Source organism: Dama dama, chromosome 14 (assembly GCF_033118175.1).
Source record: "Dama dama isolate Ldn47 chromosome 14, ASM3311817v1, whole genome shotgun sequence".
Classification (NCBI taxonomy): Eukaryota; Metazoa; Chordata; class Mammalia; order Artiodactyla; family Cervidae; genus Dama; species Dama dama.
In genome coordinates, this window is record NC_083694.1 from 52,941,647 (window position 1) to 52,964,326 (window position 22,680).

Genomic DNA, 22,680 nt, shown 5'->3' on the forward strand with positions numbered 1-22,680 from the left:
ATGTAATTCAGGCAGAACTTTGAAAACTCCATAGGCTCTCCTGAAGTGGAGGCAGGGTACAGAAAATTGCAATTTGCACTGGGTTCTAATTTGCATTTTGTTCTGGGTGTCCCTGGAGCCAAATGAGGGGCTTCACTGGTGGCTCATGGTAAAGTGTCTGCCTGCAATGCGGGAGACCCGGGTTCGATCCCTGGGTGGGGAAGATCCCCTGGAGAAGGAAATGGCAACCCACTCCAATACTCTTGCCTGGAAAATTCCATGGATGGAGGAGCCTGGTAGGCTACAGTCCATGGGGTTGCAAAGAGTTGGACACGACTGAGAGACTTAAAGCCAGATTAGTCAGCTCCTCTTAGAATTCATGTATTAAAAAAATACTAATCAGAGATTGTAAAATTAGTTTGTGCCCCAAACCCTGACTACAGACATCTTTTGTTTGGCCCATGTAGCAATTAAAACAATGAGAAATTTTATATAAAAAGTAAAACCATCAAATTATCCAGAAAATATCTACTGAGCTTGGCAGTTACAAGGTCATGAATGGTCCTGTCATGAAAAGTAAGTGGAACTCGCTGTTCATTATTGATTAAAGGTCCTAGGCTTTGTGAAGTTACCTGTTAACCTGTAGGTTTTTGTCCAGGAGGGACGCAAATCCCATTTTCTTTCCAGTGGAATAGATGACTCCAAGTTAGATATAGTTCTACTCTGTAGGACAGTTAAGTAGTTTGTGTCTAACTTTACAACCTTACACTAATATTCCATTGCTAAATTGTCTATAAATACCTAGCTGTGCAAATGCACTTTTTGACAGTTTTAACAAGGTACTGGTTCCCTCACTGGTTTATGCAATGAGTTGTATAAAGTATGTTAATATTCATTTTTTATTTGCATGAGAATCAATTTCACCTTTTTGAAATTATGCTTTTAACAAAACTTTTGAGCACTGTCAAAGGGACACTCAGAGCAAAATCTTTTTAAGATTTTTTTTGATGTGGACCATTTTTAAAGTCTTTATTGAATCTGTTACAATACTGCTTCTGTTTTATGTTTTGTTTTTCAGCTGTGAGGCCTGGGATCTTAGTTCCCCCTACCAGAGACTGAACCTGCACCCACTGCATTGGAAGGCAAAGTCTTAACTGCTGTACCACTAGGGAAGTCCAGAATAAAATCTTTTGAAAGTTTAATTGCAAAATAAGTTTGTGAGGAAGTTCAGGCTTTAGAAGAACAAGCTTGCCAAATAGAAATTACAAGAATTTATAGGAAGAAACTACACAATTTCCAAGGATAGAGTCTATAGTTTGTTCATGGTTCTCGCACTACGATCCATATTTTTAGACATCAGCATTGCAAAAATCAGAGACAAAGCGTTTGATTTTAGGGAGTCTTAATTTCAGAGGAAAGGCTCAGGTTCTCGAGTTTATTTGCAGGACTAGAACTAGATACCGTGACCCTGATGTGTGTGTCGATGATGGTCTGCTTTTATCTCAGGATACAACGTTCTTCACTTTTTTCCCCTTGATTTGGGAATCTGATGTACCCAGTAACTCCTGATGGAAGCAGTGCAAGGAGTCAGTTTGCTTCTACATCATACATGGAAGGACAATTATAGGATACAACTGGAGAGAAGCAGCATTGAATTTCTGTTAAAAATGGGAAATTCTAAGGTGTTTTTAAGCGCTGGCAGAAAAGGAAGACAGAAAAAGCTATGTGATGATCTGGAGGAAAACCATTCCAGACTGAAAGAAAGCACAGAGCACAGACCCGGAGGTGAGAACAAACTCAGTGGATTCAAGGAGTGACAAAACTGCCAGTGTTGTCGTCAGGGAGAGGGGAGACCCGGCGGATAAGGGATCGCAAAGTGAAATTTAAGATCATGTAGACAGTCCAGGTTGTGTAAGGAGTTTGGATTTTATTCATTTGAAAAAGATTACCTTGGCTACTCTGGAAAACTAACTGTAAAGGCCCAGTGGGAAAGCAGAGAAGCCAGCTAAGAGGCTAACAGTCCAGACAAAATACTCATGCCTTGGTCTTGGGTGGTAGCAGTGGAGGTTGTGAGAAGTGGTTTTATTCTCAACATACTTTGAAAGCCACCAGGACTTGGCAGAGGAAGGGATGTAGGACTGAAACTGAAGACTCAAGTATGACTCCTTGGTCTGAGCCACAAAAAGAATGAGGTGACCTTCACAGAGAGAAGAATAACTGGAAAAGCTGATCTGGGGTGTGAGGATGAGAAATCCGGAGGTGTTTTTTTTTTCCTTTTCCTGGTTGATTTGTTTCTCAGATAAGCTGAATTTGATGTGCTCATCAGACATCCAAGCAGAGGCAGAGCCTGGAGCTCAGAGGAGTGGTGCAACTGAGCAGAGATTTTGGAGTCACTGGTAACTGGTGGTATTTAAAACTGTGACCTTAGGCTATCTGGTGGGAGAATTTGCCCCAGGTGTATAATCGAGCAAATTTAAAAATCACTGGATTAGGTCAGTTTCTCACACAGTGAAATGGGATATTTATTCCTATTTAATTAAGTACCTAAAGAATTCCAGGTTTCCAGTTAAGACTTTTTTTTGGCTGTGCTTCAGGGCTTGTGGGATCTTAGTTCCCTGACCAGGGACTGAACCCAGGCGTCAGCAGTGAAAGACAAGTCCTAACTATTGGGCACTAAGGAATTCCCTAGACGCATTTTTTTTTTTTTTTTTTTTAATTTGAGAGGTAACTTAAAAAAAAACAAACCAACCCACAGATCTTAGGAGTTAGTTCTATGAATTCTGACAATGGCATGTATCAGTGTAACATTTCTATCATCCAGGGAAAATTCCCTCCTGGGCCTACTTAAATATAGCTTTTAGTTAACTATATTGCTTCCCTAGTGGATCAAACAGTAAAGGATCTGCCTGCAATGCAGGAGACCCTGGGGTTCCATCCCTGGTTCGGGAAGATCCCCCGGAGAAGGGAATAGCAATCTACTCCAGTATTCTCGCGTGGAGAATTCCACGGTTAGGGGAGCCTTGCGGGCTACAGCTCATTAGAACACACAAAAGAAAACGCAAATTACAGTTCAATGAAATTTCTACAATGTGAACACATTTGTAACCAGCATCCACAGCAAGAAAACAAAATACTGTTTGAACCGCAAAAGCCCCCTTGTGGTTCCTGTCTGTCACTGTCTCTCCCGCTTAAGGAAAGGCTAACCGGATTTTTAATGTCTCGCAGTTTTAGACTTCGTTTAAAGGGAACCAAACGATAGGACTTCCTCCTGGCTTCTTTACCTTTAACATCAGGTTTGAAATTTGTGCACGTTGTGCATACCTGCAATTTGTTTTTGTACTGCCCTTCACATTCTTGACCATGATAATGGTCCGCCTGCTGTTTATACTCCTTTTTCCTCCTTTGACTTGCTGTTTCTAAGCTCTACGTCGGACGACTTTAAAACTGAATGCGGGCTATTTGACTTCTCAGGGTTTATTGTTTATGCTTTCGACGGGCTGCCAAAAGCTAAAATAATCTGAAAAGAGTTAAGGGTCTTAGGAAGCGAGATAACGGGAGCTAGAACAAGAGCAGAACGCATCCCCAGAAAAGCTTGGCTCACATTTCCTACGGTCGATGTTGTTCAGTCGCGAAATCGATATCTGTGGTCTACAGGCTCACTAAAACCGACTCCAAACCTGGGTGACAACTAGAGATTTGCAGAATGGTCGGTGAGGGCTCCACGGAAGCGCTTCCACCGTGTACGGAGGGAAGGGGTAAAAAAAAAAGAGCGAGTCGCTCAGTCACGTCCGACTCTTTGCAACCCCATGAACTATTATAGCCCGCCAAGCTCCTCTGTGCACGGGGTTTTCCAGGCAAAAATACTGGAGTGGGTTGCGAGACCACAAACGCTGGGCCCACGGAGACACCCATATATTACTACCCTTACTCTCCGAGCCACGACCGCGGGTCCGGGTCACGTGCAACCCCTCCTCCTCCTCTCCAGGTCCGTAGTGACGTCACCACGTACACGCTAAATCGTGACGTCTCCAGGTGCAGCTATATATACTTGCCCCGGCGAGCTAATGTGTCCTGTCACGTGGCCAATGCAACGCCACATCCTCTCGCGGTCCGTGATGACGTAACCACGTTGTACACGCTAAGTCGTGAAGTCTCCAGAGCACCAGAACCTAGTGAAAATTAAGCTATTCTCTTCAGGACTCTGCAGTTAACGTTCTTGTTCTTTCTCACTTTAACATAAATAGGTTTCCTTTCCTCCCCTTTTTTTTTGGCCTCGTACAAGTTCACAAATTAGTCTTACACAAGATGGCCTCCTCGATGGCCCCGGGTCCTAGAGCGCACGGAAACAACCGACTCTGTTGTCAATTTCCGGTTTGGACCCCGCAGATTTCCGGCGTTGGGTTATGGTTATTACCATACGGAAGGCAGCAGGTCGGAGCGGCGACTGCGCGGGCGGGACAAACGGGGTCAAAGTATACTCAGTAGAGTTTCCCGGGCTGGGAGGTGGAGGCATTACTCTTCTCGAACTGCCGGTTTGATCGCGAGAGTTGAGTGTTGCTAAGAGACGAGATGGGTGGGGCGGGGCCAGGAGAGGCGAGGCGGGGCCAGGAGAGGCGAGGCGGAGCCGAGCCCGGTAGGCGGTGCTTGAGGCTGGTTGGGCGGTGGCGAAGGACTCGCGAAGGTTCCAGAGGCGCCGCGTGCGGGAGGCGGGCCGAAATCTCGCGCAGGGTCAGGTGTGCTCGCAAGCTGCGTCCGCCGCTACTCCTGCCGGTGTTGTCTGCGCTCGCGGTGAGAGCGCTCGGTGCAGCGTTTCCCGTTTTCCGTCCTACGCCGCTGCGGCCCGGGCCTTGCCTGAAGCAACCCGACCATGTCTTCAGCTTTGGAAGAGGTAAGGAGTTCGGCCCCATTTTCCTCCGTCGGCCTTGCTGGAGCTTTCCGCTCCGTCTCCCGCCCGTTTCCCGTGCCGAGCTGCCCTTCGGCCGCCGGCGGCACCTGCCAGTCGGGCCGCCCGCCTGCGTCCTCGGGTTCCCGCCCTTCCCGCCTGGCCTCCCACCCGCCCAACCGAAGCGGCCTCGGTGCCGACCCAGCTGCTGCGGGCCTCGGGGCCTCCGCTTGCCCCCGGAAAGTTGCCTTCCGACGCCTCCCCGGCTCGGTGTGGGTGAGCGGGAGATGTGTTGAGGTTCCCGGTGGCAGGTATGTGCGGCGGTGGGCCTGAGGGCTGGTCACCTTCACGTTATTCTCAGGCTCCTCCGCTCGCGTTACACTAGCCTGAGGACGTGAAGCTTGGTTAAATTACGGCTGATTGCAAAAACTGTTGTTCCATGGTAGAGGGAGGCTGGAAATAGGGAATTTTCGGTCCTAGCACTTAAATGTCTTAGTCATGTTTTCTCTGCACACACTTTGGACAAGTTATGGTGCTTCTGTGGGCCACAGTAGTATTCATTTCATGGAGTCGTAAAGACCAAGAGCTATAAATGTTCAAAACAGTGCTTGGCAAAACAGCAATCTGCTATAGGTGTTTTAAAAAATAAACCGAAAAGTTAGTTGTAACTTGGTAGTGGTAAATAGCTTTTTCTCTTTTAAGCCCTGTAAACTGAACAGAGGCAGGTTTTTGGTGACTGCGCAGTTACAGAATGGGAATCAGACTTGCATTGCTCTTTTACTGACTTAAGATGTCAATACTGTTATTCACGGTAAAGTGTTGAGTATCCACTGACTAGATTTGTTCTTTGGAAATCTTCTGATTAATATGAGCAAGACTGGGAAATCTCACACTTGACTTAACGTGATTCTGAAAATTTGCTTTAAATGAAGAAAACGCGCATGTGTGTTATTCTAGATAACTTGCCACAAGTTTGTTATGTGTTAAATATAGGCCTGATGGTACCATGTGCCCGGAGGAAGGTGTATCTGAAGTGGCTTTTTTGTTGTTCAGTCGCTTAGTCGTGTCCGACTCTTTGGGACCCCATGGACTGCAGCATGCCAGGCTTCCCTGTCCATCACCAACTCCTGGCTGGAGCTTGCTCAGACTCCTGTCCATCGAGTCGGTGATGCCATCCAACCATCTTGTCTTCTGTTGTCCCCTTTTCCTTACCCTCAATCTTTCCCAGCATCAGGGTCTTTTCCAATGAGTCAGTTCTTCCCATCAGGTGGCCAAAGTATTGGAACTTCAGCATCAGTGCTTCCAATGAATATTCAGGGTTGATTTTCTTTAGGATGGACTGGTTTGATCTTGCAGTCCAAGGGACTCAAGATTCTTCTCCAACACCACCGTTGGAACGCAGCAGGCTTCGGTGCTCAGCCTTCTTTATGGTCCATAAGGAAGTGGCTTTACAGTCGTACATATGGATGGTTCAGTATTAGTCATCTTCAAAGTAGTGAGCTTTCTAATTTAGGGACACTTTGGATTTTTGGTTTTGTTTGAGATAAAACTCACAGGTTTTAACCATTTTCAAGTGTACAGGGCAGTGCTTTTTAGTATGTTCACTGTGTTGTGCAGTCATCAACACTGTATAATTTTTCAACCCTCAGAGAAATCTATCAAGTAGCCATTAAGCCGTCACTTCCCATTACTCCCCGCCAGCACCCAGCAGTCTAGTATGGATTTGCCTATTCTAAGCATTTCATGTAAGTGGAATGTTACAATATATGACCGTTTGCTTTTTGGCTTCTTTTATTTAGCATATTGTTTTCAAGTTCATTCCTTGGTGAAGCATATATTTCTTTATATGGCTGAATAGTATTCTTTTGTTTGGATATACCACATTTTCTTTATTCATAAATTGATAGACACTTGGATGATTTCACTCTCTGGGCCCCTAGAACATTGTTGCCCTGAATACTTGTGTACAGCTTTTTATGTGGATATATGGTTTTCAAATCTCTAGGTATATATCTGGGAGTGGAATTGTAGGGTCGTATGGTAACCAACTTTAAGAACTGCTGAACTCCTTTCCAAAGTGCACCATTTTACATTGCCACAAACAGTGTATGGAGGTTTCAATTTCTGCACATCCTCAACAACACTTGTTTGCTGGAGTTTGTTGTTAGTCATCCTAGTGGATGTGAAGTGGATTTACTATGTTTGCTTAATGATGTTAAGCATCCTTTGCTGCCCTTGGTGGCCATTTGTGTTATCTTTGAAGAAATGTCTGCGCAAATCCTTTGCCTGTTTTGAGGCACTTTGGTTTTAACGCTTCCTGGTGAAGAATCTGGAAGTAAAAGACTACGTTTATGAAGAGGGATAAAAGGGAGATGTGATTTTGCATAAGGAAAACAAATGAAAACTTAGACAAATTAGGTAAGAAATGCTGTATCTAAGGTATGTGTACAGGAAAAGTCCCAAGGGATCAGTTTTACTGGTCAGATGTCTGCAGATAACAGAGAACTGAGGAATTGCCGTCAACAGACCTGCTGTAAGTTGCTTCAGACTTTGAGTGCATATCTTATTTTTGTAGTACTATAGACTGGCTGTAGAGAGGGTTTAGGGATCTCTTGCATAATTCTCAGTTTCTTTTTCTTCTGGAAGAAGGATTCTTATTTCAGTCAAGAAGTAAAACCTTTTGTTTAGACTATACATTTTCATTTGTTAAGTCCTTATTCTGAAAACAGAATATACTTATCGTGCATTTTAATTGTTTTGTCATCTTGTTATTACGATGTGAATTTTTAAAATCATGATAACAGAAAAGATTGATTTGAACTAAAAGCAACTTGGTACTATGCTTAAAAGATGAGTTTGCAATTTTTGTCTTAGTAACATGAGTTTTGGGAGGCAGGGATAGAATTTGGACAGGAGCCTGGGCACAGTTGAACTTTTTATACCAAGTTAGCAGTTACAGATAGGTGAAACAGGGGCATCTGAGTTAAATGAGATAAAGGACCTGAGGTAAAAGGCATTCATACAGAAAAATGCAGAAAGTCTTTGCATTTTCTAAGACTCATAAGAAACACTTTCAAGCTGTACTTTGGATATTATACCAAGTTATCAAGCATTTAAATATTTTTACATTGAACCTTACATGATCCTGGCTATAATGTTAGTCTTCTGTCAAATTGCTAGTATCAAGTGAGAATGTAAAGTCATTTTAACAAAAATGAATCCCTTGTTTATAAAGATCTCGTGCATTTGCAGTAGGTCAAAGAATAAGTGGAAAAAAGTTTTTAAGCCCATTAATTTTTTAATAGTGTCTTGGTCTCTCTCTAGAAAGAAATAGAAATAGACTTGGGTAGGCCATGTATTGGTATGAGAGGAAAAAACAGATGGCATTTTCAGTGATCCATGAGTGTGTTGGATTGTTTGCCCAGGTTTTTCCCCTCTACTGTGCAACCAAGTCCCAGACTTCTGATGGTAAAATTAACCAGGAGCTTTAGAATCAGGCAACTAATTAGAAGAAAATATGTCTTTTTTTAATCTTTGGTCTTAAAATAGTAAACTTTTCTATTTATACTATTTGGGGTGGGAAGATCATTGAGGACCAATCATTATTGGAAAGTAGAGGATTACCTCAGTCAAGTAGCTGTACCATTTCACCATGCTTATCATGTACTCATTTATTTTAATATTTAAAAAATTCCTAATATCTGATGACAGGACTGCATGTTACAATGAAATCCATGAATCCCTTTTTGTTGAATTTATTCATCTTATCAGAAAATATTTATAAATCACAAACGTATCTTGTAAATTTTTTAAAACAAAGTCAGATAGCAAACAGTCTATCAAACTGGAAAAATTTGGCTTGATTACTTATTGTTCATTCCAAGTTTTCCTTTTTAAAAGAAAGGGAGCTTGAGTTATTTATAATTCAGTAGGCTGGAGGAAAGACTCCTAGTTGCTACCAATCCTGGAAAATTTAAGTGACCCTCTCTCTTATTCTTAGCTCTTGGTTCAGTGAGTTGAAGTGATCAGTATGCATAATATCAGATTATCTTGTTTATCTTATCTAATTTATCTTTTATTTTAACACAGCTCCAGAAAGATCTAGAAGAGGTGAAGGTTCTGCTGGAAAAAGCCACTAGGAAAAGAGTACGTGATGCCCTGACCGCTGAAAAATCCAAGATTGAGACAGAAATGAAGAATAAGATGCAGCAGAAATCACAGAGGAAAGCAGAACTTACAGAAAATGAGAAGCCAGCTGCTGTGGTTGCTCCTATTACAACAGGATATACAGTGAAAATCAGTAATTACGGTATGGCTTGTCCCTCACATCACATCCAGCTCTTTCTGCCTCTGAGGAGGCCTGTTCTTCAGTAGAGACTAACAGAATCATTTTTGAAAAGTTTTGAGTGTTTTTGGTGATTCGAAATAGAGGACCTGTCAGCTCTTATTTAATAAGATGGTTTTTAAGAGATTAAAAAGGAACCTATGCTGAGATATATTCAGTATATATGGACTCAGCTTTGTGTCTGTATGTGTTTATCAAAGAAAATTTGGATAATAGAAAAAAAATATGAAAAAAATAGAAAATAATTCTACTACCCAGAGATTCTCCAGTAATAACCATAATACTGTTTAGAATACAATATTTTATAAGGGATATATTGCATGTCCCAATAAAAGACATGTACAGTTTTAAACTGAAGTAAGCATTATTCAATACTTGTTTATTTTACCATAAAATTGTAAGCATTCAGTATTTCCAACTCATTGGTAATAGTAATGTGATATATTGACATATGTTAGCTTGCTGTGTATTTAAAAAACTCCCGTGTGTGTGTCTACACTTTTCTTAGATTTGCTGAGTTTTCATGTGTATCTTTTTTACTGGAGTATCACTGCCTTACAGTGTTGTGGTAGTTTCTGTTGTACAGCACCGTGAATCGGCTCTGGGTGTACTCACGTCTCCTCTTTTTGGATTTCCTTCCCATTTAGGTCACCACAGAGCATTGAGTTGAGTTCCCTGTACTATACAGTCAGTTCTTACTAGTTTACCTGTTTTATACACAGCAGTGTATATATGTAAATCCCAGTCCATCCCACCACCACCCCCCCATTCACCCCTGGTATCCGTGTGTGTTCTCTATGTTTGTGTGTCTTATTTTTACTTTGCAGATAAGTTCACCTATACCTTTTTTCTCTTGCTGACTCATTTCACTCTAAGACAATCTCTTGGTCCATTCACATCTCTGCAAATGGCACAATTTTGTTCCTTTTTATGCTGAGTAATATTCCATTGTATATATGTACCACTCTTCTTGATTCATTCCTCTAGATGGATATCTAGGTTCCTTCCATGTCCTGGCTGTTATAAACAGTGCATCAGTGAACATTGGGATGCGTGTATCTTTTGAATTACGGTTTTTTCTGGGTGTATGCCCAGAAGTGAGATTGCTGGATCATATGGTAATTCTGTTTTTACTTTAAGGAACCTCCAGACTGTTCTCCATTGCGACTACACCAACTACTTTCCCACCAACAGTGTAGGAGGGTTCCCTTTTCTCCTTACCTTCTCCAGCATTTGTTGTTTGTAGATTTTTTGATGAAGACTAGTTTCATATATGTGGACAGCATTTTGTCTTTGCCAAACAACCACCAATATTAACTGTGGAAGGGAATCCAATTAAGTTAAAAAAACATTTCTGAGCATCTAATATCTTGTATTTTACTTGGACTTGTGAATACACAACAGTGAGCAAGACCCAGTCCCTGCTTATGGTGTGTTTGGGACATAGACATACACCTGGTACCATAACAACATCATAATACCATTTTTCCTCAGTTGACTGTAGGCTTTATTTTGGAAGCAATACAGATGAGCTCTCATGAAGGCAGGGATAATCTTTTTTACTTTGTGCTCTCAATACCTAGCATATAGTAAGTACTTAATAAATACTTGCTTAACTGAATAAAGCTTTAAAGTATTATGAGACTATAGCTGATAAAATAACTCTGCTGGAAGGTAAGAGTCAGGGAGAATTAGAAGAAATATCTCAGTTTAAAAGGTGGGTTCAGCAATTGTGAAGAAAAGAGAATTCTATGAGCAAAGGACATAAAGAGATGTGAAGGTCATCGTGTGTTTTGAGTATTGTCATAGCAAAAAGCAGTTTAAGTGATGTGCTGCAGTACTGTAGGAAATATGCTAAGTACTTCTTTGACTATAGAAAACTGGCCTGAAGGTGGTAGGGTTATGGCATCTTAACTAGGAATCTAGGTTTGTGTTTAGGGAGAAATTGTTGGTGTGGAGGATGGGTTGAATGGATGGGAACAAACTAAATGAAGTTCTCCAGAACCCTCTAGCACATTTTTTTTTTTTAAAAAAACACTGCATTTCTATTCTACTGGACCAGGTAAGAAAATGTCATATATATAGTATACAATAAATACATAAAAATACATTTTGTTATGTAACATGCTTTTTTATGTAATGTTTGTGTGTTTTCTGTAAACAATTCATCTAGGTTAGAGACGAAACAGTTTGATAATATATACTGAAATAACATAGTTTAGATGTTGTTAGGTTAGTCAAATTTGGTGTATTTGGATGAATTTGACTCTAAATTTGACACTAAATTATCAGGGAAAGGGATTGAGGAAGCTAGGATTGCATTTGTTGAACTGCTTAGAGAAGTGGATATGATTATGCAATTAGATAATACTGATTAGACGAAACTGATGTTTAGCTGTCTAGCTTAGTGGAGATTATCAATACTTAGAACAAAATTATTTCCATAGAACAGGGAAATGAGCTGTTCTTTAGAAATGTAAATACATTTTATTAGATAGTTAAATGAACTAGATAGTTAAATAAATAAATTAGATAGTTAAACTATCCTATTTCTTATTTGAAGGAATAAAAAACACGGGTTTTGTGTTCAAGTAAATCTGGATTTGAGTCCATATTATATATCACTAGCTAGGTGCCTAACTTTGGGTCGGTTACTTAGCTGCTTTGAAGCTCAATTTTTCCATCTAAAAAAATCTTTAAATTTTTATTTCATGTTTCTATTAGTAGATTTTTATCTGAATTTTTTTTTTATGAGCTATTTGCATTTGCTGTTCCAGAGATAGCATCAGGCTTTACTCCTGTTGTTTTCTGTTGTTATTGTTACCAGGATGGGACCAGTCAGATAAGTTTGTGAAAATCTACATTACCTTACCTGGAGTTCATCAAGTGCCTGCTGAGAGTGTGCAGGTGAATTTCACAGAGAGGTGAGTTCTCAACAGTGGAGAAGATTGCTTTATAATGGGTCCTTTCCTTTGCAGTTCCTGAAATTCTGCTCTGAGATGGCCAAACGCACATCCTAAAATAGAACTGTGGCTTTTTTCCCACAGGAACTGATTATCACCTTTTTATAGAACCAGAAAGATAATGTACTCACTATTGTGTTATAGGTCATTTGATCTTTTGGTAAAGAACCTAAATGGAAAGAGTTACTCCATGATTGTGAACAATCTCTTGAAACCCATCTCTGTGGAAGGCAGTTCAAAAAAGGTAAGTTTACATTTTTGGTCATAATGTGAAAACTTACGAAATGAAGACGAACTGGAATTAACTTATCCTGCTGCTTGTGTTTTAAATAAAGTTTTATTTGGCCGTACCCATGCTCACCTGTGTAGGTGTTGTCTGTGGCTGCCTTTGTACTACAATGGCAAGTTTAAGTAGCTATAGCACACCATGTGGCCCACAAAGCCTTAAATGTTAAATTTATCTAGTAGCTCCTCACAGAAAAAGTTTGCCAGCTCCTGCTGTAGAAAAGTAGATTATAAGAATACTGCATTAGAATCAGGAGGGTATTGAACAAACAGAAAATAGTTAAGAATGAGACTTGGGTTTTAATGCCAGGTTTATCACTTATTGTGATCTTTGGCAGCTCACTTCATCACTTTGTACCTCAGTTTTCTCATTTGTACAGTGGCAATAAAATTTGTTTCACAAAATTGAAATAAAGTATCTGAAAATATTTTTCACTGATTCATATAATCTCTCTTCTCTACCTAATTTAAATAAATGAAGTTTAATGCCTCTGGTATATAGATATGCCATTCTGCTGTGTTTATATAGTTATGTAGCAGCTGAAAGGTAATATTAGAATATAGTTTAATGATTAGCTTATGACTCACTGCTCCTTTCTTTGTCCACTAATGGCATAGTTGAAGGTAGTACTCAAAGAACTCCTAGTTCTATGAATATTTGTTGAAAGGGTCGTATATTCTTGCTCTTTTTGCATACTCACCTTCCAAACTCCTTAACCAGTACTGCCTGATACGATTTTCTGCATGACTCTGACTGCTGTTACATATTATTCTGTCCTTCAGTCATCAAAATCCAGCATTCCTCCTCATTTTCAAATACACCAAAATCATCCCTTCTTGGAACCTTTCTCCTTGCTGTGTCAACTACCTGGAAGGCCCTCTTTTGCTAGATCTTGGGCCACAGCTCATTTCACCTCTGAAAGGCTTTCTGAGTAAAGTTCCTTCCTTAGTTCCCACTAATACCCTCTTTAATCTCCCCCAGTCCCATTAATACCCTCTTTATTTTGATAGCACCTACTATTTGAAGGTATTCCAGTTTTACTTGTGTATGATTTCATTTCTCCATGAGTCTTCAGACTCCAGCCTATTTATAAAACTATTACTAACCCCTAAACAGGTCCTGTACATAACAGTAACTCAAGTAATTGAGTAAATAATTATATTCTAAATATTCATGCTTATCACCATGTGTTCTAAGTTGTACCTGTTTTCTACTTTTTTCCTAGGTCAAGACAGATACAGTTCTTATCTTATGTAGAAAGAAAGCAGAAAACACACGGTGGGACTACCTGACTCAGGTTGAAAAAGAATGCAAAGAGAAAGAGTGAGTCTATTTTCATTTCTTTGAGAATTATAATGTATTTTTTGCTAGGATTATAGATTTTCATTGATAATAGTCTGTAATTTATATTATATTTGTATTATAGTCTATATAATTTGACCCCTTACCTTCTAATGTCCTCTGACTAACCAACCCAGTTATCTCACGTCTGCTTCAGCTTGTCAGAGGGCACGCGTCTGGCAGGTTGCTTCTGAAGGAGGTCTTTGTACTTGTGGTTGGTGGTTTTGTGCCAGCTCTTACCCCTGGGCTGTGGTGCTTCTGTACAGATAACTCTGCTCATTCTGGGATATTGCACTTCAGTAGTTACAGAGTAGCCCAGATACCCATGTACAGTTTTTGAGTTCCACAAGTTTCTGCTATATAATTAGAATTTCACTATCACTGGTGGGCATCCCTGGTAGCTCAGTTGGTAAAGAATCTGCCTGCAATGCAGGAGACCTGGGTTCGATTCCTGGGTTGGGAAGATCCCCTTGGAGAAGGAAATGGCAATCCACTCCAGTATTCTTGCCTGGAAAATTCCATGGACAGAGGAACCTGGTGGGCTACAGTCCATGGGGTTGCAAGAGTCAGACACGACTTAGCGACTAAACCACCACCACCATCACTGGTATAGAGTGAAAAAGAGAATATTTTTATCCTACTTAGTAATGGCTATTCTGAAAAAAATGTTTATTCAGAGCTACTTCCATTCTAGGTCAAACATTCCTCTTGTTCTCCTGCAGGGGTAATGTACTACATTGAGTCAATTAACCATCCACATCTCTCACTCCCCCTTCCCATAGCCACTGGGCATTTCGGTTGTGGTTGGCTAAGGTTAGGCATTATCCGTGGAATTGCTTTTAAATCTAGAATGGATCACCTGAATATAGGAACCTGTCTTACTGTATCCCAAGAATCTGGCACTTAATGAGGTGAGTGGAAAAGTTAATGGGCCCAGGTTGCACACTGATTGAACTAGAAGTGTGCTTTTATACCACCAAGCTCAAGACGCCTGTATTTCAGTCTTAAGAGGAAGGCTTTTCTAATTAAAATATATATGTGCTTCAGTATGTGTCTATGTGTTACAATGTATGTTTATTTTTCTCTCAATGAAAATTTCAAATTACATGAGGAAACATGGTTAAAACATTAAAACAGTTCAGAAAGGTAAATGATTATTTACTTACCTTTCCTGCTAAAACTCACCTAAAATGCCAGGGTCCCAAGATAACAACCCCTTAACCATTTTTGATGACCATTCTTTGATGAGCTAAGTGTGGGTATGTATTGTCTTAGATAGATTTGTGCATGTTTTGATTCTTTCTTTTAGGATACTATCTGACTCTTATGTACTTCCTACAGCCTCATTTGTCTTTCTGTACTTAGTAATCATAAGGTATAAAATATCATAATTATGTATATATTCCTCCACTCTTCATTGTGTATTTTTTTTTTTTTTAATAGAAAGCCCTCCTATGACACTGAAACAGATCCTAGTGAGGGATTAATGAATGTTCTAAAGAAAATTTATGAAGATGGAGATGATGATATGAAGCGAACCATTAATAAAGCTTGGGTGGAATCAAGAGAAAAGCAAGCCAAAGGAGATACAGACTTCTGAGACTTTAAAGTCTTTTCGGGAACTGTGATGTGGAAAAATGATGTTTCCAATAAGGAAATGTTGCTGAGCTGCACAAATCTGACAAGGAACTACTTACACAGCCTTCTTCTAAGTAAAGGCAATGAATTCTCTACTTCCTGCTGGAGGATTTATTTAAATAAAATTCGCTTATTAAACACTTCCTACACGGATGGTTTCTTTAGTAACCAGGTCATTTTATTCAAGAAGAGTAATGTATTCTGGTGTGAAATATAAAAAAGCAAGTCTTGCCTAATGAAAATGCCACATTGTGTGTATTATTGTTCAGCTAAGAGGTAGAAAACAAAGTTCATGCTTGGCTTTCAGTTCCTGACATCAGCTCCCACCAGTGTAAGAATAAGTAGAAATAAAGCCTGAATTTTTACATAAAATGCAAATTTGTACCTGTGTTTTAAGGTGGTTATAGAGGTTGATCGCTTTCCTCCCACAGCTTAAGTAATGCATATCGCATGTATCACCATGGCCTAATAATCTAATCACAAATATTTTTCTCTAGGCTTAAATACATTTATGAATAAATTAGAACTAAAGCTAAACATAGTAGACAAACACATTTGTATGGTACTAACAAGGAAGTTTTGCTATGGATCAGATGTCTTATAAAAACAGTAACCCTAAAGCAACAATAAATGTGCAAATCCATGTATTTTATGCTCAGTAAAGTTAGTAAAGCTCTTCTGTCCAAGAGTATGTCAGAAATGTCAGGTTTTTAGGGGTATTGTTTATTTAAAGGTTATTATTCCTCCTAAAATGACAAGAGCAAGATGCAAAACCCCCACAATAACCAAAAACATTGAAAGAATTCTAAAATTACTAACATTTCCTTGTAAAAAGGAATGTAAGTGACCTTTAACATACAAAAATACCTTGTTCAGAAGAGAAATAATTTTAAAACAGTCTAAAACATACTGACTGTTACAGTATGGGGCAGTACATACATGGTAATGGAATAAAGAGGCTGAGAAACTTAAAACTTGTATAGAAGAATACTTGGTAGTATTTACCAGAATTATATATGTATGTGTCCTCTCAATTCTACTAGGCCCTTACCCAAAGATAACCCTGGCAAAAATTTGGAGTGATACTGAAGTATACACAAGATCAGAGAGAGACCCAAATGTCAATTCATAGGGGAGTGGATGAGTAAACTAGTACTTTGAAACATCTACACAGAAAGTACTGATCATCACCAAAAAATGAAGATTGTTTCCATATACTGATATACAGTGATCAACCAGGATATAGTAAGTGGAAAAGCAAAGTGCAGAATGTTGTTTCTGTTAAACCTACCTTACTGTCAGCAAAGGTGAGAAATGTGAATACATAATATATATATTTGCATGTAAATAGACAATGGAAGAAAAAACTAATAAAAATGGCCACCAATAGGGAAAGAAAACAGGTGGGATGGGAGCAATCTTGTGAATGTACCTTTTTCCATTGTTTTGACCACCTGAAATTTAAGAATTTAAAACCTAAAAACCTGGGGACAGATCAAGATGGCAGAATAAAAGTATGTGGCACTTACCTCATACAAATACAGCAAAAACACACCCACCTAAAGAATAATTCTCACCAAATGCCCACTGAACACTGGCAAAAGATCTCATAGAACCAAAGTGGCAAGAAATACCACCACATAGCTGGGTAGGATGAAACAAGAATCAGGGTGAGACCTGTGCCCCTGAGCTGTGACCAGTTTCCTCACCCTGGGATCCTTCACCAGCTGAAAGGTCAGCTGGGAAAGAAAGCCTCAGAGGCTCAAAGGAGGGTGCAACACCCAGGTTGTGGCAGGCAGGGAAGAAAGAGATCAGCACGGAGTCATGCCACCTCTCAGCACTTCCTAGCCCAAGTGAAGGGAATTGTACAGTATTTTACAAAAACCTATCATGGAAAAGAATCTGAAAAAATACATATATATATGTGTTTATGTATAGGTGAATCACTGTGGTACACCTGAAACATTATTGAATAAATCAACTACATTTCAATTAAAAAAAATCATGATCAAAACAAAGTACCTTAGGAATGAACTTGGTGGCTTAGCTGGTAAAGAGCCTGCAATGCAAGAGACTTGGGTTTGATCTCCAGTTGGAAAGATTGCCTGGTGAAGGCAGTACTCTGGCTTGGAGAATTCCACGGACTGTATGGTCCATGGGGTCGCAAAGAGTTGGACAGGACTGAGCGATTTTCACTTCACTTCAGGAATGAATCTAATCAAGAAAGTGAAATACACCCTGAAAACTATAATAAACTGATAAAGGATATAGAAGGTGATTCAAAGAAACAGAAATGCCATGTTGTTGGATTAGAAGAATTAGTTACAATGGCCATACTACTCAAAGCAATCTACAGGTTTAATGCAATCAATGTACCCATGACATTTTTCACAGAACTAGAACAAGTAATCCTAAAACTTACATAGAACCATAGAAGATCCAGAACTATCAATGCAATCCTTAGGAGGAAAAAACAAAGCTGGAGGCATAACCCTCCTAGACTTCAGACAATACTACAAAGCTACACTAGGCAAAATAGTATGGTGTTGGCACAAAAACAGACATGGATCAGTTCAAGGGAACGGAAAGGCCAAAAATAAACCCACAAACCTGTGGTCAGTTATCTTCAATAAAGGAGGCAAGACTATATAATGGAGAAAAAGCCTCTTCTGCAAGTGGTGTTGGGAAAGCTGAACAGTTGCATGTAAATCCATGAAGTTAGAAACACTTCCTCACATACACAAAATATTCAGTCTCTCAACCTATAATGGAAAAAAATCTGGAAAGGAATACATATTTATGTGAATCACTTTGCTGTACACTGAAGTTAACAACACTGTAAGTCAACTATACTTCAATATTTTTAAAAAGAAAAAAACCTTAACGTTTGCAAACAAAATACGTAGTGTTATACTACTTTCAAGTGACCTTAGAATACAGTGTTTTGTCCATTTTCTAGGGACAAAAAACCCCACACAAGTCATAATGCAATCATTACTATTAGTAAAATTAGTAGTACATTGATACCATATTTACATATTATGTAATGACAGTACTAATTAGATTGATGTCATTAGGAATTTAAGATTTTTTACAGTATAAAATCAGTATAAACTTACCAGTATAAAAGTACACATCTCCTAGCAATTGCCACCAAAGGGGCCTAAAAGCACTGATAATTCAGAATTCAATAGCAATGAGCAGCACCCTAAGGGCTCACATACAGTCTCTACCAACATTTCCTACTAAAAAATGGACCCTTAAAGTATGAGGCAGGAAATAGACAAGGTAAGCCTGGGTTATCTTACGCCAGAAAGCAAAGGAACTATCAAATACCCTGTACCAAATTAACAGGTTACAGGACCCAAGAGTGAAAGGATTATTTTGAGCATCAAAATCATGTATGGAGGGGACTGAAACAAATACACAGAAAGTGTAAAATTGTCACTATCATTTGATAGTGAAAAATCATGTTACCTTTGGAAGTTGCTATAGCACCAACTTACTCTAAAAACTAATAGAAAATCATGTATGTATATCCAATCTTTAAGAGTCTTATTTCAGGAAAATAAAATTAAGTTCCTTACAGAAAAATTCCAGCTAATGCAGAAAAAGTCATGGAATTTAGAAAATCACCATTCATTGAAACAGAGGTCAGGGTAACAACCGTCAGTGAAATGCTAAAATCATTAGGTGACAGGCTAATAAACGGGGAACTTCAAATGCAGGGGTGAAGCTGACCCCTCCTGAATCCACTGAACTTGAATCAGGAGACAAGGGATGAGACTGCTGGCAAAGAAAACAGTGGAAGCAACGGCATCAAACAGTGAAACTGAAGTCACTTCAACGCATCAGAACTACGAAGCACACGGCAAAGGCCGTATCAAGGAAGGCATCACGTGTGTGAAGGAGCTCACACTGAAACACCAGCTGTCGGTTTTAAGCAAAGGAATGGCATGATAGTTTGCTCTGCAGACAAATGACTAGAGCAAAAGCTAGACAACCAGATATGAGCCTTCTGATGTAATGGAACAGGATACATGGCATCCATTCCTAAAATATTAAACCTGAAGCTGGTCAAGCCACTGGATGTAAATACTACTTTATAGGAATAGAGGACCAAGTTAAAGGACACATAAAGAGGCAAACAGCCAAATGTTGACATTCTACAGGACCAATAACCTGGCTCCTCCAACAAATGAATTACATGAAGAAAAAGGAGTAGGAGATGGCTTCCCCCCCTCCCCCCCAAAAAAATGTGAACAGTACTTGAACCCTGATTCAAAGGAAAAGGTAGGTTGTCAATGATATTCCACAAGTCAGCAACTTTCATGTTCTAGTTATTATGATCTGTAATCAGTCAGTAAAGTCACTCAGTCGTGTTCAATTCTTTGTGACCCCATGAACTGCAGCACTCCATGCTTCCCTGACCAGCATCAACTCCTGGAGCTTGCTCAAATCCATGTCCATCAAGTTGGTGATGCCATCCAACCATCTCATCCTCTGTCATCCCCTTCTCCTCCTGCCTTCAGTCCTTCCCAGCATCAGGGTCTTTTCCAGTGACTCAGTTCTTCGCATCAGGTGACCAAAGTATTGCAGTTTCAGCTTCAACATCAGTCCTTCCAATGAACATTCAGACTGACTTCCTTTAGGATTGATGATTTGATCTTTTTGCAGTCGAAGGGACTCTCAAGAGTCTTCTCCAACACCACAGTTCAAATACATCAATTCTTTGGCATTCAGCTTTCTTTATAGTCCAACTTCCACATCAATATATGACTACTGGAAAAACCATAGCCTTGACTAACGGACCTTTGTTGACAAAGTAATGTCTCTGCTTTTGAATATGCTGTCTAGGTTGATCATAGCTTTTCTTCCAAGAAGCAAGCGTATTTTAATTTCATGGCTACAGTCACCATCTGCAGTGATTTTGGAGCCCCCTCAAATAGTCTGTCACTGCTTCCATTGTTTCCCCATCTATTTACCATGAAGTGGTGGGACCGGATGCTACGATAATAGTTTTTAATGTTGAGTTTTAAGCCAGCTTTTGCACCCTCCTCTTTCACTTTTATCAAGAAGCTCCTCAGTTTCTTCACTTTCTGCCATAAGGGTGGGGTCATCTGCGTATCTGAGGTTATTGATATTTCTCCCGGAAACCTTGATTCCAGCTTGTGCTTTGTCCAGCCCAGCCATTTCACACGATATATTCTGCATATAAGTTAAATGAGCAGGGTGACAAAATACAGCCTTGACGTACTCCTTTCCCAATTTGGAACCAGTCTGTTGTTCCATGTCCAGTTCTAACTGTTGCTTCCTGATCTGCATACAGATTTCTCAGGAGGCAGATAAGGTGGTCTAGTATTCCCTTCTCTTTAAGAATTTTCCAGTTTGTTGTTATCTACAGTCAAAGACTTTGGTGTAATCAATAAAGCAGAAGTAGATGTTTTTCTGAAATTCTTTTGCCTTTTCAATGATCCAGTGGATCACTGGCAATTTGATCTATGGTTCCTTTGCCTTTCCTAAATCCAGCTTGAACATCTGGAAGTTCACGGTTCACATACTGCTGAAGCCTGGTTTGGAGAATTTTGAGCATTACTTTGCTAGCGTGTGAGACGAGTACAATTGCGTGGTAGTTTGAACATTCTTTGGCATTGCCCTTCTTTGGGAATGGAATGAAAACTGACCTTTTCCAGTCCTGTGGCCACTGCTGAGTTTTCCAAATTTGCTGGCATATTGAGTGCAGCACTTTCACAGCATCATCTTTTAGTATTTGAAATAGTTCAACTGGAATTCCATCACCTCCACTAGCTTTGTTCATGGTGATGGTTCCTAAGGTCCACTTGACTTAGCATTCCAGGATCTAGGTGAGTGGCTCTAGGTGAGTGATCACACCATCGTTGTTATCTGGGTCATGAAGGTCTTTTTTGTATAGTTCTTCTGTATTCTTGCCACCTCTTCTTAATATCTTCTGCTTCTGTTAGGTCCATACCATTTCTGTCCTTTACTGAGCCCATCTTTGCCTAAGATGTTCCCTTGGTATCTCTAATTTTCTTGAAGAGATCTCTAGTCTTTCCCATTCTATTGTTTTCCTCTATTACTTTGTATTGATCACTGAGGAAGGCTTTCTTGTCTCTACTTGCTATTCTTTGGAACTCTGCATTCAAATAGGTGTATCTTTCCTTTTTTCCTTTGCCTTTCGCTTCTCTTCTTTTCTCAGCTATTTGTAAGGCCTACTTAGACAACCATTTTGCCTTTTTGCATTTCTTTTTCTTGTGGATGGTCTTGATCACTGCCTCCTGTATAATGTCATAAACCTCCATCCATGGTTCTTCAGGCACTCTGTCAGATCTAATCCCTTGAATCTATTTGTCACTTCCACTGTATAATTGTAAGGGATTTAATATAGGTCATACCTGAATGGTTTAGTGGTTTTTCCCTACTTTCTTCAATTTAAGTCTGAATTTGGCAATAAGGAGTTCATGATCTGAGCCACAGTCAGCTCCAGGTCTTGTTTTTGTTAACTGTATAGAACTTCTACATCTTTGGCTGCAAAGAACATAATCAATCTGATTTTGCTATCGACCATCTGGTGATGTCCATGTGTAGAGTCTTCTCTTGTGTTATTGGAAGAGGGTGCAGCCAAATAAAAAAAGTTGTCCCCTTTTCTACTTTGCTAATACCACTACCTTAGTTCAGGCCCTTGTCATCCTGAACAATTAAGATATCCTCCTAGCTGTTTATCTTGCTTGTAGTCTTTTCCTTTCACGGCTATCTATCACACAGCTGTTATTTATATGTAGGGCAAACTATCATGTCATTCCTTTGCTTAAAACTCTGACAGCTGGTATTTAAGTCTTAGCTCCTTCACACATGATGTCTTCCTTGATACAGCCTTTGTTGTGTGCTTCTCAGTTCTGATACGTTGAAGTGACCGCAGTTTCACTGTTTGATGCCTTTGCTTTCACTGTTTTCTTTGCAGACAATCTCATCCCTTGCCTCCTGATTTAAGTTCAGGTGTCAGTTCCAGGAACATCTTCTAGACGGATGTTAGGTAGGTGCTTCCGTACTACCCCGTGGATATTTTATCACTGGGCTGATGACATCATCAAGTTACTGCACAAGACAAGTTTTTCTCCCTTTATTCATTTCTGTTACAGATGAAATAAATATGAATACAGCAAATACATACCATTCCAGCAGGACTTTTCCTCCTGGGATAGGTTTTCAGGCCTTGAAGATGGAGCAA

General features: G+C 39.7%; 1 protein-coding gene across 2 annotated transcripts; it reads left to right on the forward strand.

Moving 5' to 3' along the window:
* Nucleotides 1–240: 240 nt before the first annotated feature.
* Nucleotides 241–15,577, forward strand: CACYBP (calcyclin binding protein). Of its 2 annotated transcripts, none has more exons than XM_061160764.1 (6): nucleotides 241–1,764; nucleotides 8,951–9,170; nucleotides 12,034–12,130; nucleotides 12,314–12,413; nucleotides 13,681–13,778; nucleotides 15,240–15,577. In XM_061160764.1, exons 2-6 carry the CDS (start codon nucleotides 9,053–9,055, stop codon nucleotides 15,394–15,396), a joined length of 570 nt encoding a protein of 189 aa, XP_061016747.1. In that variant the 5' UTR covers nucleotides 241–1,764; nucleotides 8,951–9,052; the 3' UTR covers nucleotides 15,397–15,577. The 2 variants fall into 2 exon arrangements, with proteins under 2 accessions (XP_061016747.1, XP_061016746.1); XM_061160763.1 differs by lacking the exon at nucleotides 241–1,764 and adding an exon at nucleotides 4,636–4,867.
* The last annotated feature ends 7,103 nt before the right edge of the window (nucleotides 15,578–22,680 follow it).